Raw genomic sequence first — 20789 nt, forward strand, 5'->3', positions numbered from 1 at the left:
TTACATATACCTTATCCTATTGTAAGTACAAAGTTTCAGAGCAATGTATAGCTAGTCGTTTTAAAGTGAGAGCGTAACTACGTTTGTATGGAGAACCGAGCTTGCCGGGGATTTAAGTTACTTAAGCTACGGCCTTTGCTACGAGCGTCCAAGTTAACTACTACGCCGTAGCCGCTACGCCTCTACGAAACGCGACACCCCCGACCGCCCTGGTCAATGACCGAACGTAAACAATCAGTGCTAGAGGTTAAATAACGCGACTTATCGCTTTTAAACTAATTCTTCTTGTCGTTTGAGTAAATAAAATCTAAATTAACTCACTACTCAGACAGTTTTAGTTAAGTAGTTATTTATAATGAAGCGTTTACGATTACGTCACTGGTATTATTGAACAAAACGCGAGTTGGGAGCCAAGTAAAATGAGGCGGTTTAATGTGGTCATTGTCAGGGTTCTCGGTTCATGCAAGAGGTAAATGGCGGTCACTCACAAAGGTGCGTCGAATGGCGAGAAGGAGCCAAGCGCAGGGCAGGCAAGGGGGCCTACGCCGGCGGCGGCGCGAGCGCGAGCGTCGACGCGCACCCATGCTTCATCTAACAGACACGCACTTACAATGCCTCGCTACATGTAACACTTCGCCCGCTGCCAATAGAGTATTTATTACACTCACTAATCTACTCTGCCAAACAATAAAGCTTTTAATGTTACTGATACCGTAACAATGAGAAAGCTATAAATAAAAAGCAAAGACTCACACATCTTCTGACTCGCCCGAAACAGTTACGAATGATTTTCAACATTTGAACCCAGCAGTGCGTAGCTGCGTAGTCATGTGGTAGAGTTTTCGTTAACCTGGCCGTGCTCTCGAAACGGTACAAGTTCCGATCACAAATAGAAGGAGCAGTGGCCGACTTCCCCGATTATCTTCTATTTATAATTCCGACCGGCTGTCGTGGACTGTGCAATTACTATCTCTCGGCACTACACCAAACTTTGAGCGAAAGATTGCGTCGCGCTCATGTTCCTGTTTACAAGTATTCGTTTTCTTCGAAAACGCGTCGCCATGAATTCGCAACTACCTATTTCAGTTCGACACACAAAGCGAGCGGCAAGGAGCAGCGCGAGCTCGCATCAAACGAAAAGGGGTCGCGTGTAGGTGCCGACGAGTTTTTTGGAATAAACGCGAAATTTATCATTTATTACATGCTCTCTCAAAAGTATAACGTGACAAAGATGTGATGAGAAATTCTGATCGTATTTGGCGTGCCGCCTCACATCTCATTTGGCTGAAAGTTGTATATAATATCCGAGTAATGTTGGAGCGGAATCCGTTGGTCCCGCGAGTAGGTGGCATTCTTTCATTCGTGTGTGTCGGGCAACCTCCATTGATGCAAGTCAGACTGTTTGCGCCCGACCGACCGTGTCGCCGAGATGTATCGCAGCTATTTGTAATCCTACATCTCGGGCGCGATTCCGCATTGTAAGTCCAAGCTTGTGACATCGCATAATATATATATATATAAACAAAAACAAGAACAAATTTACATACATGTAATGAAAATGCAAAATCGATATTGGAAAATTTGAAAATGTAGCGGCAAAAGGCATAGTTTTTAAATGTTCTGGTTTCTGTTGCTATTAAACTTAGTTAGTGTCTATGACATGTCGAGTTTCCCTAGAGTAGTTTATAGTCATGCCCTTATTCGTACTTACGTATTACTTTAGAATTTAGATATTGCATCTCCTACGATGAAACATAGACAATATATGCGTTAGGCTTAAGAAGTTGTTTATGTGTTTGTGCACTCGAATTTGACGAATTTGGAAAGGATTTCTGATACATCTACGATTGTTCATAAATAAGTTTCGTAAATATAGCTTCGTCACAGAACACCGCTGCAATTTATGTCGAGACATCATTAAATTAAGAGGTACGGGTCTTATGATACAGCAAGGCGATACAAGTTGTTTATAATATTAAAATTTACTCAATATTACAATTAAGTTTCAATTTGTTTCAAACAATCCGATGCCCAAAGTACCTACTTGAAAATTGTATTATTAACTTTCACAAGAAAACTCTTGTTTACGACAGTTGTTAGTTACAATAGACATTTTAGTATTTCGCCGAGCGCTGACTTGGGTAAGCAATAGCCGATATTCATATGTCAGGTTCAGGCCCAAGTATGTGCAGCGTGGCCGGCGCGTGGCGATCGATTGCTAAACCTTGCGGTGGACCTAACCTTGCCCTGGAGTCACCGAGCCCCGTTTGTCTACAGCACACAACACAACCTGCGGCATACGTTGCGTATTCTACACAATAAGCAAACGTAACTAGTCACTATTTGCTTTATTTAGCTTTTAAGGTTTTTACTTGAGTTATTTTATCTTTTTTTTTTTAATAGTAGAAAAGGATAGTTCGCATCCACATATGCGTTTTTGATTGATATTTTACAAGCTTTTATTTAACATGCATTGTATATAGTTATGTATGTTCGAGCTAAATCTTGCAAGGTAAATTAGACCCACTTCCCATTAGCTGTTCCATTGAGCTGAAACTTCACATACTGGTACATATGTAAGTTGGGTGACTATGTACTATTATGGTATCATCGAACATCGAGCTGATTTAAAGATGGACACATTAGGTGGCCATAGGAACTCTGTTATGAAACAATGCAACCTAATTGTATTGGGGTTAAAATTGAGTATTAGTTGCCTGTTGAAAAGTCTGAAGAAAAGTACAGGCAGCGATAAAAGTGAAAATTTTGGCAATAAAACGTACTTATTAGTTTTCAAATCACTTATTTCCTCCATTACGGACAGTCAAAATAGGTGTGGGGAAAGCTAGTACTATTAACCTAACCTAAAACTACCCGCTACGCGCTACGGATTCTAACTTATGTTTGTAGGCGTATTATGAACCTGTGCAAATTCGCTTAGCTAAGCATTCATTAGTTTGCAATACAATTTAAAACTTTATAATAATATATAGTGTAATTATATACTTGATAAACAGTCAATTATCATAGTTTCGTCCGTTAAAAAGTCCGTGTCGCCTCTTACTAGGGACATGTCAAATTCAATTTATTCTAAATATTTGAAGTACTTGTGTAAATACTTATCCCCGTTAATGGGACCCGTGCCGGACTTTTTAATACCAGTAATCTTCTGCTGCTAAACAATGTGTTCAAGTGCCAAAGGAGGTTCTGGTCAGTTAGGCCCTAGAGGATGTATATTTGTGACAAGGAATATGAATAATTAAAATAAGTGCCTGATCTTCCTACATTACTTCCTAGTACGAACATTTTACCGTATTTTAACAAAAATAATAGACAGTTTATTTTCATTATGACTAAGTATAGTAATATCGAATAGGTACTACCTATGTTAAGTAGTAATTAACATTCCAAACTTAGTCATTATGATATGAGATAATAATGTTACACAGAAATGTGATTAGCGGTTTATAGAATTTAGTAATTTAAGTCCTAGGTACCTAGGTACTATTAGTCTATAATAATTGTAGATCACAATTCTGCCGATTCCGTATTGTATAGTTTAGGTATTATAGTTACTTTAACTAAACCTCATTTAAAAATATATATAGGAAAGTAGAAGAAATAGACAATAAAACTGACAGATTCAAAGAAACCTTGATTTAAATTATCATCTTCCTCGCGTTATCCCGGCATTTTGCCAAGGCTCATGGGAGCCCGGGGTCTGCTTGACAACTAATCCCAAGAATCATCTAATCTTCCAACCCAGAGAGGAAGCTAGGCCTTATTAGGATTAGTCCCGTTTCCTCACGATGTTTTCCCTCACCGAAAAGAGACTGGTAAATATCAAATGATATTCTGAATTATAAGTTCCGAAAAATTCATTGGTACGAGCCGGGGTTTGAACCCGCGACCTCCGGATTGAAAGTCGCACGCTCTTAATCTCAAGAATCATCTAATCTTCCAACCCAGAGAGGAAGCTAGGCCTTATTAGGATTAGTCCCGTTTCCTCACGATGTTTTCCCTCACCGAAAAGAGACTGGTAAATATTAAATGATATTCCGAATTATAAGTTCCGAAAAATTCATTGGTACGAGCCGGGGTTTGAACCCGCGACCTCCGGATTGAAAGTCGCACGCTCTTACCGCTAGGCCACCAGCGCACAGAAAACTCCCAAGAAAACTCATTTATTTTAGGTTTAAAAAGAGAAAATTAAAATGTTAACCATTTCAGCCGCTAGTTTAGGAAATGATCATTTAAAAACGTTAACAGTTTTTGAATAAATACTAATAGTTACGTCGTAATGTTGAATGAAAAAGGAAGCATTTTGCAAAATACGCTCGTTTGTAGGAATAAGGACTTAAATATAAATTTTTTTTTTGTTCACAGTCACGATTCTTTTACTTAACAGTGTTTTTGAAATTTATGCAGCCTTGTTGTTATTATTTAAATTACGAAATCTAACATTTGACTGTTGAAAAATGCTTTGACTTATGCACATTTTATTAATTGTTTAGCTTTGAGTACTTATAAGTTTATGGCCAAGCATAAAGTGCCTACATATATTATTACGAAAATCAATTGGACTAGTTTAGTAAAGTAGTACCACTGTGTATATCTTTCATGTAAATAAATGTTTTATCATTGAACTGTTTATCATTAATTTCATAAACAACAAAAAAAACATTTTTGTTTTAAACTAAACTAGCAACCTCAGTTTTAATTTTGCATCCCATAACAGCACTTAAAGTTATTTTTTACTTACGAATACTGCCACTGAAGCACTTGTTTACTGAACCAGTTCACACTAACAAGATAGGACGCGCTAAACTAGAACTTATCTTATCACACACTTAAAAAAAAATCGTTTCCAGAGTTGGTATACAAATCAATCGAGCGAGCACGTAGGTATCAACACGGTATTCAAAATTTACAAACACGAATGAACATCGATCACACATTCATACGTTGTAGGACGCCGGTTTCACTCGCGCTGTTTTGTTTGTGTTTGTATACCCGTTACCGGAATTGTCATTCTCAAAGTACCGTGTTTTTCTCAAGGTATTTTATAGACGGGTTTGTATGTACCTAAGTTGTCAGCCGACGTGTGTCGAAGTGTCTCAGCAGTTGTGGCCAGGTGTGGAGTGGAGTGAGGTCTGTGGCGTGATGTGTCGCGCGGTCGAGCGCGCGCCGCAAGTGCGGTCTCCCGGCCTTTGTACGCGGGGGTATTTCGGTAGATCGCCACCATCGGACAATTCACGGCCGAGCGATGCGACCCAGCCTCAACCATCAGTACTCTAATAATAAACTTGTTTATATTTTTTACTACCTCCATAAATATAATTCTGAATCCGCTCTATTTCTACGATTAAGGCGGTGATACTATTAACGACCAAACGGCTTGAGGGTCCGCGGCCTCGGTGACCACGTGCTTTTAGAAATAAAAGAGTAAGGTGGCAACACGCATCACCCATTCCATAGAATTATATCGAGACGCGAGCCGAATGTGTTTGGAACGAGTGATGTGTCGTAAAGCACGTCCGACGCGTGGGCGGCAGAGGTCACTGGATGCTAGACGGCGGTCAGCTGCTGCCAGTTTGAACGTCGTATAAATTTTAGCGCCGTTTGAAAATAACGTCGGAGCCGAGTCGTTAGTACATACCGTGATAGTATCAGAGATGGCGTTGCAGAAAGCGCCAAAGCCGGAATGCGCGGGCGGGGGAGTCTGGGGCGGCGTGGAACCGCCGGCGCGGTCCATGGCGGCGCGGGAGCGGCGCTAGCGCGCGCGGTCGGCTCTCTGCGGAGCACTGCCGGCGGGCGGTCCGCTGCCGCTGCCGCGCGGCGTCCGCCCGCCTAGGGCTGCCACCGATGCCAGCTACGCACCACCCGCGCCGATACAGGCGGCGAGGTTCGAGTCACGAGCTGTCAGCGAGTTGTCTGGTACGTTTAAGAATCTGGTAACAACTTTTATCAACCCACATATGTTGATACTTGAAGACAAATAATGGATTTAGATATAAATATAGACATCTTAATCAATTATCGATATAAAAGATTAAGCTGTATCGAATTACATAATCAACAGTAAATTTTAAAAATATTTGCCCAAAACTATTAAATTAATAATATCCAACAAAATTTAAATATTATGTACAAGATGTGATCTGCATTTTAGCAGTACCTAATTTCCTCCAAATAAAGACAATTTACACAACGACAACTCATTCCAAATATTTGATATAATTTAAAATTTCGAACCGCTCCTTAGAAACTTATTTTACCTATATCAAAACCATGGTCAAGCTAAGTGAACTATAATTTGTTATCGCACTTATCGCCCTACTGCCGCTCAAATTATCCGTCCAATGTCAACGTTGGGAACTTGCTAACGACCTTCAATAAAGCCCTACGTAACCTTGAACTTTATTGACTTTCGCATTGTTGCTCACTTATGAAAGTTATGAAACATGTATGTACCCATGTACAGTGAGGTTCGAATTTGCATGGAGAAATTATGAATGGAATTTATTCATAATTTCTCCATGAAATTTCGAACCTCACTGTATATACATATATGCAGTTAGTAAAGTCATTTCCACAGATTTAATTATATGGTATATTTATATCTGTGGTCATTTCGATCTACAATAATGCAGAAACAAATTTAATTATAATACCTATCCAAACAATACAGTTAAACTATGTAGGTACTAAGAGCGTATTCCCATCTCAAACGCCATCAACGCACTTACTACCTCAACTTGGTTTTAGTTAAGAAAATGCTGCTTCTAAATGACATTTCAGTGCCTATCGTGTCTAAGCTTGTATGTCCGTTTTTAGGGTTCCGTACCCAAAGGGTAAAAACGGGACTCTATTACTAAGACTCCTGTCCATCTGTCTGTCTGCCACCAGGCTGTATCTCATGAACCGTGATAGCTAGACAGTTGAAATTTTCACAGATGATGTATATCTGTTGCCGCTATAACAACAAATACTCAAAATAAAATAAAATAAATTTTTTGCGTAATGGTACGGAACCCTTCGTGCACGAGTCCGACTCGCACTTGGCCGGTTTTTTTATCAAATGAGCTTTCTACGCGTCAATTTCGTAGAAATGGTAAATAAATGTGATGGCGCGTGGGAGATAATTACTTCTGACTGTTTTACACCGAAGAATTTAGACACTGTTATTTTCAGATCATAGGTAGGTTGTTATCTAAATGTAGTATCATACCTACACTTGTTGTTATTTAAATGTAGTATTGCTAAGAAGCCGCTAATTCCTTTCTTTTATTTAGTTGTAATATTAAATTATGCGAGTAAACAATCAAATTAAAAAAAGAACACATAAAAGGAACATGCAATAAAATAACGTCATAAATAAAAGGAACATGAAATAAAATTTACGATCAATTTACGACAAGCAAAGACTCGAGTCACCATTTTTATTTTTATTTATTATTTTATTTCCATGTACCAAAATAAAATAAAAAATAAAAATAAAAATGGTGACTCGAGTCTTTGCTTGTCGTAAATTGACCCAAACCCAAGCGCATCACATGAAACAAGTAAAAATATGGCAGATTTTTTATGCTGACGATAGCATACTAGTGCGACATGCCCTATGGCCCCGAAGCCACTACTAAAGTGAACAAAGTTAAGAAATACAATGCTCCGAAGCCACTGTAAGAAAAATAAATTAGACAATATCTGCAATTTTTCTGCTTGCGTTGCGCAATTGCGCCAGCCCTGCGGTCACGAGTCCGCGCCCTCGTGTTACATAAACCCTCCCGCTGCCCGCTACCTGTCTGTTGTCGTTTTGGCATGCCAGCCCACAACAATAACACTAAATAATTATAGACAGGCTATTTCCAACGCACTCAACACTTAGTACACGCCGCAAACAAGCGTAACCGATTTGAAACGTCCTGCGATGAAGTGCAGTTGATAATAACTAATTAGCGCTCATTAAAAAGCATTTACGGGGAAGTAGGTACTTGCATTCTTTGAGTGATGCATGTGAGTTTATGCGCTTGATAAACAAAACACTTGTGTTTAAGGGTCTTGCTACTCACACATTTTACCTAAAGTAACATTAATTGGCAATCTGAAATATATTCTGAAATAAATATTTGTACAGTACGACTTCCTTACTGGACTGGCCAGTAGGTCAACACTGCCAGTAGGTTACATGGGTCAAGTTATCAACATTTTGTCATGGCTTGGCGTTACGGACACTGGTTATATACTCACCCTCACCGACCTTCCTGCTCAAATAGTGGTATCATCACGGTGATTAACTGTAGTTAACTCAAACTCAAAACTCAAACGCAAATGATTTATTTGTAAACATAAGTAACAGTGTTGGTCAGCACAAAAAGCATTATAGAACGCTATGCTTCGCCGACAGGCATACAAATTTGAAATTAGGTATACACATACCAATTAAAATAAATTGTTGCATGCAAATACTTAACTAAAGAATGAAAATATTATATTAACAATATAAAACTACAAATTGGAAACAGTTCAACTGTCAAACAGAAGTAAATTGTTTGGTTTATTTATTCACATAACGGTAAAATATTTAGATAAATAAAAAGAATAACTATTTAGTCAAGTTAACACTCTATTGAACGCTAATCTAATTGCTGGGACTAGCTAGGCCAAGAGGTTGAAACAATAAACACTGACAATGCTCTTAGAACAATTTATAGTGACTTTCATTTGATTTCCATGAAGACGGGTCAATAACCTAGTTCGCCGACAAATTAGGCCACTGGACAGCCTAGAAAAACAATTTTCAATTTTCTTGGAAATAGAACCCAAGATTTCAGATTACTTATTTAGATTATCGAACCAGGAGGCAAATGGGCTTGGCACCGACTTCAAACATATCAGTTGCATAAGGGATAATATTTTATTTTATCCTTTTTTTAAGATTTTTATGATTAAGGAACAGTGCGTTGTTTGTAGGTGTGGATATCAATCAAGATGTCTTTAAAGATCCATACCTCTGATTACCTACGCAACCATTTCGATTGAATAAGAGAAGAGGAGTAGGATATGCGCAGGAGCTGCATTCGAGCTTTAAAAATCTGATCTTGAGTTATTAAAACAAATTCTTAAATTTCGAATGTTGCTCTGACTTTTTTATGACCTCCGATTACTACAGTGGGTATTAAGTACAACAACAGTTTTAAGCGCGCGGTTGTTTTATGCGATAAACGCAGCGTTAAACGCAATGCGTTTGCCGCACACCCATTTTACTCGTACATCCGAATGATATCTAATGACACTACATTTTTCCTACATTCCGTTGACGCATGTGTTCAACGTGTGCGTTTATCGCATAACACAACCGCGCGCTTTGTACCAAAATCGGGTAATTTCATTTTCTCTTATACATCTCTTTTGGATAAAGGAACTGAAGATATTACCAACCATCCACCACTAGACATCTTACATCAGATACAGTCGCGCGTGACATATGGAGTCGCGCGCGACATCGCAAGTCATGCTAAGGGGGTAAGGGGGCTGGCAGGAGGCCAATTGAAACTTACAAATTCATGTCATTCTAACACCGCTCGTGCGTTCATCTCGGTTGCACTAGTGAAAGCGAGTAACAACATACAACAGATTTTATCGGCCAAATTCGAACAATGCTTATAAGATGTCACACCGATACGATACTGATCTGTCAATGTCAAAAGTGGCATTTCTTCAACCAAAAACGTCACTTTTGACACTAACAGATCGGTATCGTATCGATGTGACATCTTATAAGCATTGTTCGAATTGGGCCGTCAACAGATTCAAACACGTGTGATATTTTCTTTTAACGGGATGTTTTTTACATTTGTGGACTTATTTTTTTATGGTTTTCATACACGAAAGGAACAAGCCCTTTTGAACACACTCCTTATTTGCACTGTAGTTCGCACTTTATTTTGTGCGCAGATTTTTGGCGTCGGTATAAGCACAACAATGGCCGCCCACACATCACAGGGAACCTTGCACTCGATATAGGCCACCATTGTGTTGTAGGAACGCCTTGAGGAGTTCATTCGCCGTTGGCGTTCGATCTGCGGTGCGTGACGATGGCGCAGTCTTTATGACGTAAAAACTAAATATTTAGGTATATAAAGTCGCCTGTAATATCTTGCATAGCAAGCGCGCAAATATACTTAGATATAAGAAATGGCTGTACTAATAACTAAGTCTGATATTTTTGCTGACTTTCATTGTGCACAATATTTTTTCAGTAACTATACACTGTACCTATAGGTCTTTCTTTGTGACATATATAATTATCTGTATTTTTCTTTTAACTTTTGTCTACAGATTTACTAAAAGAGGCTTAAAACAATAGAAGACTGACAATCTCCATACAAACCCGCTTGCCCCGCGTGCGTCATCATTGTTGTAGGTAGATTTCTGTTCATTGCTTGATTCTTTACTCTATAGTACATACATCTGACTTGAAATTATTAAAAAGATAAAATGAAGTGACCCAAATTAGATCTGTCTTTTCAAGGCTAAGCAAACATTTTATTGCATTAAATTGTCAACTGTTATCTAAAAATCCCTATACGATAAGTACCTATACGTAACTCGAAATAGAGATCCATGAAATTAAAACAACAGCAGCCATTAAGGTTGGCTTTTGTTCGCGCTCAGAGTGGACACCTGTTTACACATGGTGCTGCGTTTCACGTTCGTTACAGTTTTGTTAAATAGGGTTTCGGAGTAAAAATATCTAAAAATATTTATTTTACTATAGGTAGTATAGTATGATCAATGGATCATAAAGTTCGTCTTGGATGAGTGTAAATATAGGTTGCATTATATGCGTAGGTATTAAATAAGTAGGTATTTTTAAATCCTTGTAGGAGCTCATAGCCACAACCCATCACACATAAGTTTAGTATGCATCCCTGCACGCTGCGATCATCTGAAACTGCCTCAGACAATAAATTGTTTTCAACGCCCTTCTACGCTCGGACTACGAAACTGCATTTGTTATTTATTGCTTCGGCGAAGATACCGCAACGATTTCCCAAAAGACGACTATCTCCTGAAAAATCTGTAAAACGTGATTTCCACTCGGACCTCGTCTCTTACAAGTCTTATAACATGCTATTTTTATTTAGTTTTCTACGTTGTCAAACAGAGACAAAAAACTACAAATTAGAAGCCTTTGAGAGTCCCATAAGTATTTACCTAATACTATTTTTGATAAGAACATTAACCTTGCACAAACAACTTAACATTACAAGTGATATAATTATTGGGCTAGATCACCCATATCATAGAGTAACTTATACTAGAGCGGTACTGTCATAGTAAATTTTGTAACCCCAGTAAATTCACTGCCATCTGTCGACACACTTTAAAACTAAAAATGAAGATTTATAAAAATACGATAAAATGTATTTAAATATGGATAAATGATTTTTTTTATTTGCATTATTTATTTTTATGATTTTGACCCATGTTCTTTCACTGATATGCGTTAAAATTGTTAAAAAACAAACGAAACCGTCAACGCCATCTATACGACTGTAGGCCAAAGCTAGTAGCGCCCTCTGAACGAGAATCAAATTTTCTTGATTTTCGAGGCACGTTTTTTCCTTAGACTGTATCCATCTATTACGGAGATATCCACGAGATATCTATCTTTGCCCATATTATAGTCCGGTGGCCGACTGCATGAAACCCTCTACCTGATAAAAAAATGGAAAATACCTACTCTACAGGGATAGCTGACTTTTAGGAGTTTTAGGTAGCTTCAACTGCTCTTGGTCGGCCGCGGCTTAACTTGGCAATTTTTTTTACTGTCCTCAAAGGCATCCTGCCATACAAGTTTCATTATATATTTCGATGAGGTTTTTTTGAAAAATTTCTGTACCACTTTTTTGCCATTTGCGAATTTATAAATTTACAAGTTACATAAGCCGCGGCCGACCAAGAGCAGTTGAAGCTACCTAAAACTCCTAAAAGTCAACTACCCCTATAGAGTAGGTATTTTCTATTTTTTTATCAGGGAGGGTTTCATGCAGTCGGCCACCGGACTATTATGTTTTATTTATTTTTTAGGTATTAGTTTTAGTTTTGTAGGTAGTTTCAATTTTAGGTTACATTTTATTGAAAGTTTGTAATTAATTAGTATGTTTTTGGTATTCATAAATTCCCATGTATTTAAATAACACTAATGAAAATATTAGACCCAATTTCTAACTCGACCTTACAGCATTTCTAACCGACCAACACCACCACCAACACCAACACCAACAACGACACCAACGGCGGACCAGTTTGACCTCCGATTGATCATAGCTGTTTTGAATCTACATAATTATGGATTAAGTTTAATTAGGCTACATAGCTCAACTTTACAATATGAGACGAAATATCTTGTACATAGCCCGGCTCCATACAATACGAACTCTTACGGAACCAACCACAGAAAATGATAGTTTACGCTTGTAAATTATGAAATACAGTTATTTGTAAAAATACAATTAATTTAGAGACTATGTTTCAGTATAGTATGATAACAACGTCGTTAAAATGCTACGGCAAATAGTAAAGATAGTAAATTTCTATTGTTTCATAGTGTTTATAAGTTGCTTGGTGGAATGTCGAAGGGTGAAAAGGGTTGTGGGGGGTTTGGAGGTCGAGTGCGGTAATAAACTCAGAAATTAATTGTTATTAGACTTTTCACAGTCCTAGGTCTATAAACTTCGTTGTTCATAAAGGTTTCTTTATGCATGATTCGAACTTCAAATTATGAACCATGCGCTGTGTTTTCCATTGCTTAGGTAAAATTTTGGTAAAAAAAAAGACTCGCGTTCGATTAATGTATCTACAAATTAAATTAAAGAAGTTGTACATTAGGTACCTACGTATATTTCATGGCAACAAGCCCGCTGATCGTTTGAATGAAGTAGTCCAGATACCTTTGAAAATTCCATATAAAATATAAAAATCCATATAATATAATGTTCACGGCTTTCTAATTTAAAAAAATTGTATAACGCTCACCTTCCTACGGTAAGCGGTGACAGAACCAACCAAACGAATGTTTAACAGTTTATTTTTATGGCTTACCTAAAGTGTCTACGCCTAGAATATAAAATAATTTCATTATCGTCAATATAGGACATAGTTCCCTAACCTTTCGCGACAAATCTAATACGAATCGCTCCGTTGTTTACTTGCATTTCTATTCTCATCGGAACAACTTATGGTCGTATCGTATTCTATGTATAAAGGGGCCCACTGACTATCAGTCCGCCGGACGATATCCGCCTGTCAGTTGTTCGGAACTGTCAAATTTTTGTTCTAACTGACAGGCTGATATCGTCCTGCGTCCGGCGGTCTGATAGTCAGTGGGCCCCTTTAGAGTCCGTTCAAGCAAAGAGAATAGAGTGTATAGAGGCTTATTGTCATAGTAAATTTTGTAGTCACAGTAACTTTACTGCCGTCTTTCGACAGTTTCGACATAGGATTAAAACTAAAAATGAAAATGAATATCAATATACAGGCTGATTTCTGGGTCGTGATCCAAAACCACTTTTTCTGACTGTAAATATGGAAAGCGACAAGACGTCACATATTAGGAACGCGAGAGATTTCCAGGACTCGGGTACTATAAAGCTTCTATACACATCTCTAGTCAGACGCAAGCTTGAGTCAGCTGCCATCGTTCGAAATCCTTATGAAGTATCCTACGTCTTACTTTTGGAGAGGGTACAAAAAGTATTTCTCCCGTTCTTATATAAAAAATATTCGGGTATTACCCGTTTTTATACCCACCCAAATACTTGCTGGGTTCTTTAGGCTCGAACTCTTTAGAGGTAAGAGGAAATTTTAAGCTCCTTACGACAGCCTGTTGCGTCTTGCGAGGTAAATGGGACTGTGCCGAACTGGTGGCGCAATTACTGCATCTTTTTGTCCCTACGCCGACCAGAATCAACTTCCGGCCTCGGGACCGTGGTCAAAGAATCATCAGAGAAGCATAGAGCATAGCGGTCCTTTTAGAGCATAGGGGAAGCATAAGAACCCTTCGCTGATGAAAAGTTACATTTTAAAATTCGTTTTTGAAAATAAATCCCCTAAGGTGGTGAACAAGGGGTTGACATTTTGTAACGGGAATGAAAATTTTGTGAGTGAGGGACTTAAAACTTCGTAAGATACAATTTTACAATACAATTAAGAAAAGTAATTTCAGCGTTTAAAAAAAATATTTCCCAAGGGGGTTGAAAGTTAGTAACGGGAACGATTTGAGTAGTATATCCATGCCAAATTGCAGCTCTTAGAACAAATGATCACGGAGTAGAACCTCGGAGGGACAGATGGGCAGACACAGACGGACATGGCGAAACTATAAGGGCTCCTAGTTGACTACGGAACCTTAAAAATTTTGTCACTCGTTCCGGCGATTACTCTCCCGAGGACTCTTTATTAAACCATGATATTATTGCATTCAATTCACCAATAATGCATTTTTGTGCTATTTGTAAGCCAATTCCATCTTAAGCGGGACCTCTATAACTCTATATTACCAGCGCTAAAATCATTTCGCCACCGTCTTCCTTCATAGCTGTACTTAAATATGCATTTCGTTAATTACTTTTGTTAGGTGATCAACTGCGTGTAGCATCTCTCCGTAATGCAACCAACGGGCAGCATCTATGTGGAGCAACGCTGCTTACTCAGGTAGAGTATGGTTCAATTTAGCTTGAGTTTTCACTAAAACGCAAAGTAAGAGCCATTTAACCCTTAAATGCATAGTGATGGATGCAGCCTATACAACAAAATAGTTATTTGTTATACAAGGGTGCAAAGTTGTATTTTAACACACGAGAAGTAAAATACATTTGCACCCGTGTGTAACACAAAACTTTTCCCCTCACTATAGCGAGGAAAGTGCAACATCCACAGGCGTTAGATCATCTTCATCAACTGGAATCACTAATTTTTTTACGATATTATAACAAAAAACTGGAAATTCTGTACTTTTACGTGAGAAGTTTTTAAGTAAAATTTTTGTTGACAATGTTGACATTTCTGACGTATGAAATGTCAATGATGCGTTTTGAAATTGCATCGACTTAACTTGTGCGTTCAGAATTATATTTAACATAATTATTAAAAACAAACGTTTATTATGGAATTTTAAGGTTAATGACTTAAAATCATTAAATAAAGCTAAATCTGGTATTTTTTATTAGATTCTCAAACCATTTATTTAATGATAATTAATATCGAACGAACCATTATTATGAGCGTTTTACGTTTTGTTATCTGTCAAGCTACTTAAACACGCTCCATCCAAGGTCAAATTACTTTCCCCACTAGTGGATAAAATGCGTTTTTCCCCGCTTGTTTTAAAGGATAAAAGACGGCTTTCCGAGCTAGTGAGGGGAAAAATAATTTTATGCATAATTATATAAAATCGATTTGGTCCTGTATAATCACTTTGATCGTAAATCAATACACTTTCCGATATTTTATTGAAAGCGCAGTATTTAAGTTTAAAAAATTTCGAAATGGCGGAAAATTTGGAAAAGTTGATGATTTTTGTATGTAATTTAGGTGACTTTTTGCCCCCAGGAGGTTGCCAGCACTGCCGCGCACTGCGTCCATGGTACGGGCTACGTGCTTCAGCTGAACAATTTCTGCGGGAACTCGCCGCGTGCGACAGTCTTGGAAATATTTACGCATGAGCTTTATGATAAGTAAGTCTTTGCCTTAACTGCCGTTTATTTAACAAGGGAGCAAAGGTGTTGTTTATCCCTCGTGTTAATATAGAGACCCAAGCAAGCGGAAGATTGCACAAAGTGTTTTAAGTCACGAGAGGTAAACTTAGAGGTGTATTATATTACAAATGTAAATGAATGCTATGGAATTAAATACTTATATTTATCACAAAACAACTCAAATATGTCATTATATTACTTTGCACTCTAAAAAATAAAATGTAACTTTGAACACTTAATAAAAAAAAAGATAGAGCAGTTGTGGTGAAAATTAATAAAAGAGAAACTTGAAGTAATTCCTATCTATTATTATCAGAATTCAATACCTAGATATCGATGACATTGATTTTATCGAAATGACACTTAACTATTTCTAAACACAACATTGTTAAAAGCGAGCCGACTTATTCTAATCAATTTGTAATCATGCTTAGGAATACTAATAAGGGTTTAATAATGCCGCCGGTGGAAAGCACGGCATGCTTACCGCACTTGTATTCGTCGGACTCGGACGTCATGAGACATTTGACCTAGGGATTGCAAACCAGTTTTTATTTGTATGAAATTTCGGTTAATAACCGGTTTTTCATACAATTAAAAACCGGTTTGCATTCCCTAATTTGGCCCCATTTATGAGCTAGTTCCTAGTATAAGTAGAACTCAACATTCATAGCAATTAATGCGGAATTAGAGATCTCACTTATATCGGTTCGTGTTTGTGTAGTCAATGATTCTTGTGAATACAGGTCATGACTGCTATTATCGACCTTTTGCCTACTTATACTACTTTTCCCCGCAAGGTCACAAAGGTGAGCAAATATTCTTTGTTTATTAAAACTATGAAGGCTGACGTGCAGCTTTTAAAATTTGAAGGCGCCATAAATTCTTGAAACACATGAAATAAAAATTTACTGTCGTTAATTTACCAATGCCACGCTAACGTACTTGTAAACATATATACTCAGATCAGAGATTTGATGTTTTCAACTCAATCACCCCATGCATGCAGGCCTGCATGTAAGTTATTGTAAGTAGGAGGTTTATTTAAGTATAATAAACGTCAGTTGCCTAATTTTGTGTTTCAGGATTTGGATTAATATGAGGTTTCGAGGTATACCTATTAAAATATAGCCATGTGACTTTTTGCACGCACAGAATAGAGGCCCCGCTATGTAACATAAAGTGGCAATATTATTAAAGTTCTAAATGCAAATTTTGTTTTAGGTATTCACGTGCTCACGATATTGCTTTGCTTCGAGTAGAACGACTAGATTTTCCAGGACTTAATGAAAGCGTGCTACCTGAACATTCGTTTGGCGCTGGAGGTAGGTATAGGTAGGTATGTAGATACCGGTGCAACCGATTCTACCTATATTTTCGTAACTTCAGATTGAGTGGAAAACTTTTGTAATACGAGTTGATTGATTAGAATTTCTTCACTAGTTCCTTTAGAAAGGCAATACTGCAGTATTTAGCTTAGACTTCAGCTCAGCATTTTAGTAAATTCCGTTAACACACTCATCATTGGCCACATCATCTGTTGTAGATGCTTGTTGCGGCGCTTAAGGGTTTTATGGGGTCCCGCATCGCCGTTGATGGCTATAAAGTCCTATTGCAGCGCGGCATTACTTGCCACATCGATCGCACACAAAATCAAAAATGATTATGTGAAACAAGATTAAGAATAACCCCAAATCGTCAATTTTACAATCTCCCTATTTACTCCTTTAGTCCAGTTATTTAACTCTATTTTTTAAAAACTCCTAGAAATAGGCCCCTAGCAAGACTGCGCTGCGTCAATATCGCGCGTGAGATAGACTGCCGATTTCTTTCCTATATTACTTACAAAGGGACTAGTTAGTCCGTGTACCACCTGAAAAACTACTGTCTCGGCGCAATCGTGCTAGGTTTGATTTTAAAGAACAAAGAAAACCTTTCCGAGGTAGTGAGATGATAACATCTACCTAAATGTGGTTTAATTTGTCAGGCGAATGTACAGTTTACGGCTACGGTGTTAAAGACGTGTCCACATACGAACTGTCCGAGGCTCTATTGGCAGTCAACGTGAGGATAGTTCCCCTGGACGAATGCACGCAATCCCTGGGGACCTACATGGCTCCTGATTTCGACAGCGGAATGGTATGCGCTGTCGGGAATGGCGTCGATACTTGTGATGTAAGGTTAAAGATCTTTAGTAGATAAATAGCAAGCCAGACGACACCCAAATATTGTCGTAGTAACTTCACTGAGTTATTATTACTTAAGAGGACATACCAAACAATGAAATTTTCACAATCACAACCTGCAAAACGTCGTAAGTGCCGTAAAATTCATGGCGCCTACGCGTTTAAGTCGCGAGTTCCACGCTCAGCTTATATGGTTTGATGCTAAAACGGCAGCAACTCATGGCGCAAAATACTGGTTCTCTGTGCTGGTTCTATGTTAGTAATAATAGTTCAATGTAGTAACTTAGGTACATTATGTATTTACAACCGTTTAACCCTTTGGCCGCCAAAGACAAACGCGTACGACAATAGTTTAAAATGAACCTTCATGCATTCCAATAAGGTTTACAATGGCGCGTTATACAATATAAGCATAACTAGCGGGAAGAATCCCGCGATTTCTATTGCGTGGAATGATGATGATGATGATAATTGATAAAAACAATCCATAACATAGGATTGATTTCCAGGCCTCAAACTATCTTCATAAGTACTAAATTTCATCTAAATTGGTTCAGCAGTTTAAACTGAAGAGGTAACAAGTAACAGACAGACAGAGTTACTGCGTGGCGTTCAAAGGGTTGAGGATATCAGAAACAAAGGTCACACGCCGCCATATTCATGACTGGTGACTGATGAGATAACGAAGCCGAGCCTTTACTCGGAGATGGCGATATTTCTATTATACAACAAAAAAAAATAACAAGCTGATTTTCATTTTTCGATTAGGTACACAGGAAAAATCCATGTATAGGTGCATACAATGATTTCCGAACAGATAACAAATACCTAAGTACAGGTCGATTCACGAAAGCTGGCGCGAATATAGTATCTCTTTCTTAACAGGGTGACTCAGGCGGTCCCCTGATGTGCCAAGGCCAAGTGGAGGGCGTCAGCAGCCACGGACTCGGCTGCGCCGCCCCGGGGGTGCCAGCGGTCTACACCAGTATTAGGGCGCACTTGGCTTGGATACAGCGAGTCATACACAACTGGGACACATATACAGGAAGCGGACACATTTAATACAGCAGGCTAGGATACGACACCTATATCTGTAAACTCTGCCATTTCTATTAAAAATGTTCTGTCTATATTAAGCACTTCACTATGTACTCAAAAGAGGTATGAAGTGTTGTGTGTTTAAAAGAAAAGTAAGTAGTATTTTTACTGGTACATTATAGGAATGGTACCTTGTGGTGGTGGCTACCTTAAAACCCATACATAGGAACTTCCAAATTTAGATATTGACCACATAAAAATGTGTAGGTAATGTAGGTAATAATATTTAAAAAAAACGGGAGCTTGCATACAGAATCGTACATTTATTCGAATTTTATACCATCTGATAACATTAAGCCAAAATACATACAATACAATACCTACAGTAAAGCCAGTAAAGGTAGAATAAATTTCGGAGGCAAATGCCAGATGCTCATTTGATTTTTTAACCTTAACATAATTAGTCGTCATAAAGTTTTTATTACAAATATATGTATATCTAGACAGCTTTTTTTTCTAGTTTATTTTATTTGTGTAAAGATAGAGAATCGTGTAAACTAATGTACATCAGTCATCACTCATCTCTTCAGCCTGTTTTAGATAACATTTAGCTTTTACCATGTTTTTACTTATGTTCTGTACGCCGGCGTTAAAGAGTAAAGACCAATATTGCGATCCTATTTGTAAGCAATAACTATTTTTCGTATTAAGTATTCTCTGCGAAAAAAAGAGTATCTAATGAAACTACAGTGATAAACTCAAGAAACTTCGAAAAAGCGCCAGGTTGATAATTACCCTAAGAAGGCCTAGCTTTAGAATAAATCAGACCATTAGTAGCACGACACAACACTTATATTACTTATACTTTAAAAACCCGTATCTATTCTACATCTACGCGGTGCAAACATAACTATTTACTATTGAACCAATTGTCCCTGTAACATTTTTATATAGGTATTATAACTTTGATATTATAACTCATCGAGTTTTCCAAAGCGGATGTACACTCATATCATGAATTTTGGTTATTTAAGTGGTTCATAGTTATTATGACGCAAATTTTGCATTGTTTGTATTTACTGGTATATATCGCTGTCAACTGACGTTACTCAGTTGAAAGTAGTTGTTATAAATACATATAATTTGTGTATAGGTGTGTTCCGATAACAATACATGTTATTATAAAATTATTATACTAGTAATATAGTACCGAATATAATTTATCTAAATTAATAAAGTGTTTTAAGTTCCATTCGCCTTATATTACCCTAAACTTACACGTTAAACACTTTGGTATTTAATTCAGACACAATTATAAATTACAGCAGTAACAGTAACACTGTGTATTGGTCATTTGAGACTACAAATAACGCACAACCCCTTATTTAATATCAATAATAATAATAAGTGGCCCTCGTGAAAAAGGGTACAAGTCACGCGCAGCTCAGCTGTAAAAGGGCATAAGTGTTACGTGGAACGTACACCCTTTTACACCTGCGCTGCCCGAGACTTGTACCTGTATTCATTAGGGCCACAGTTAAGAAGGCCATAGATAAATGGAAGTGAATTTAGTAACACTTAACAGTGGTAAGTAACACCAATAACATACATTTGTATACCTAAAGTTAATTAACAACATTTCCGCTACACACGCTTTTTAAATAATTACAGTCCAGATCTGGCATATGCTGCGCGAGCCGATCGCGAAGTGCACGTGCGTGGCACATCGTACTACAGGTACCTATAATGCACGCAACGCAAGTAGGTAGTACGCAAGACTTTCGCAGCTTCATAATCATAA

General features: G+C 37.8%; 2 protein-coding genes across 6 annotated transcripts in view; one reads left to right on the plus strand and one right to left on the minus strand.

Annotated features, from left to right (window-relative positions):
* LOC134746093 (calcium-binding protein E63-1) overlaps positions 1-5795 on the minus strand; it is a 39167-nt gene extending 33372 nt beyond the window's left edge. For 2 of the 5 annotated variants that reach the window (XM_063680340.1, XM_063680338.1), the window contains exon 1: positions 5660-5795. In XM_063680340.1, the coding sequence (XP_063536410.1) occupies positions 5660-5755 (96 nt within the window). In that variant the 5' untranslated portion in view covers positions 5756-5795. Of the gene's footprint in view, positions 1-488; positions 622-4762; positions 4892-5085; positions 5365-5659 lie in introns of those variants that run through there. The other 3 variants (XM_063680341.1, XM_063680342.1, XM_063680339.1) reach the window with 3 other exon arrangements.
* On the plus strand, positions 5790-20215 carry LOC134745862 (trypsin alpha-3-like; the record flags this gene model as incomplete). Its single annotated transcript, XM_063679955.1, has 6 exons — positions 5790-5937; positions 14645-14721; positions 15619-15743; positions 16989-17089; positions 17752-17939; positions 18836-20215. Coding segments are annotated over 6 exons (816 nt in total), but the record flags the coding sequence as incomplete, so codon positions are not given.
* Between the last annotated feature and the right edge of the window lie 574 nt (positions 20216-20789).

The sequence above is a fragment of the Cydia strobilella genome, chromosome 12 (assembly GCF_947568885.1).
Source record: "Cydia strobilella chromosome 12, ilCydStro3.1, whole genome shotgun sequence".
In the NCBI taxonomy this organism is placed as follows: Eukaryota; Metazoa; Arthropoda; class Insecta; order Lepidoptera; family Tortricidae; genus Cydia; species Cydia strobilella.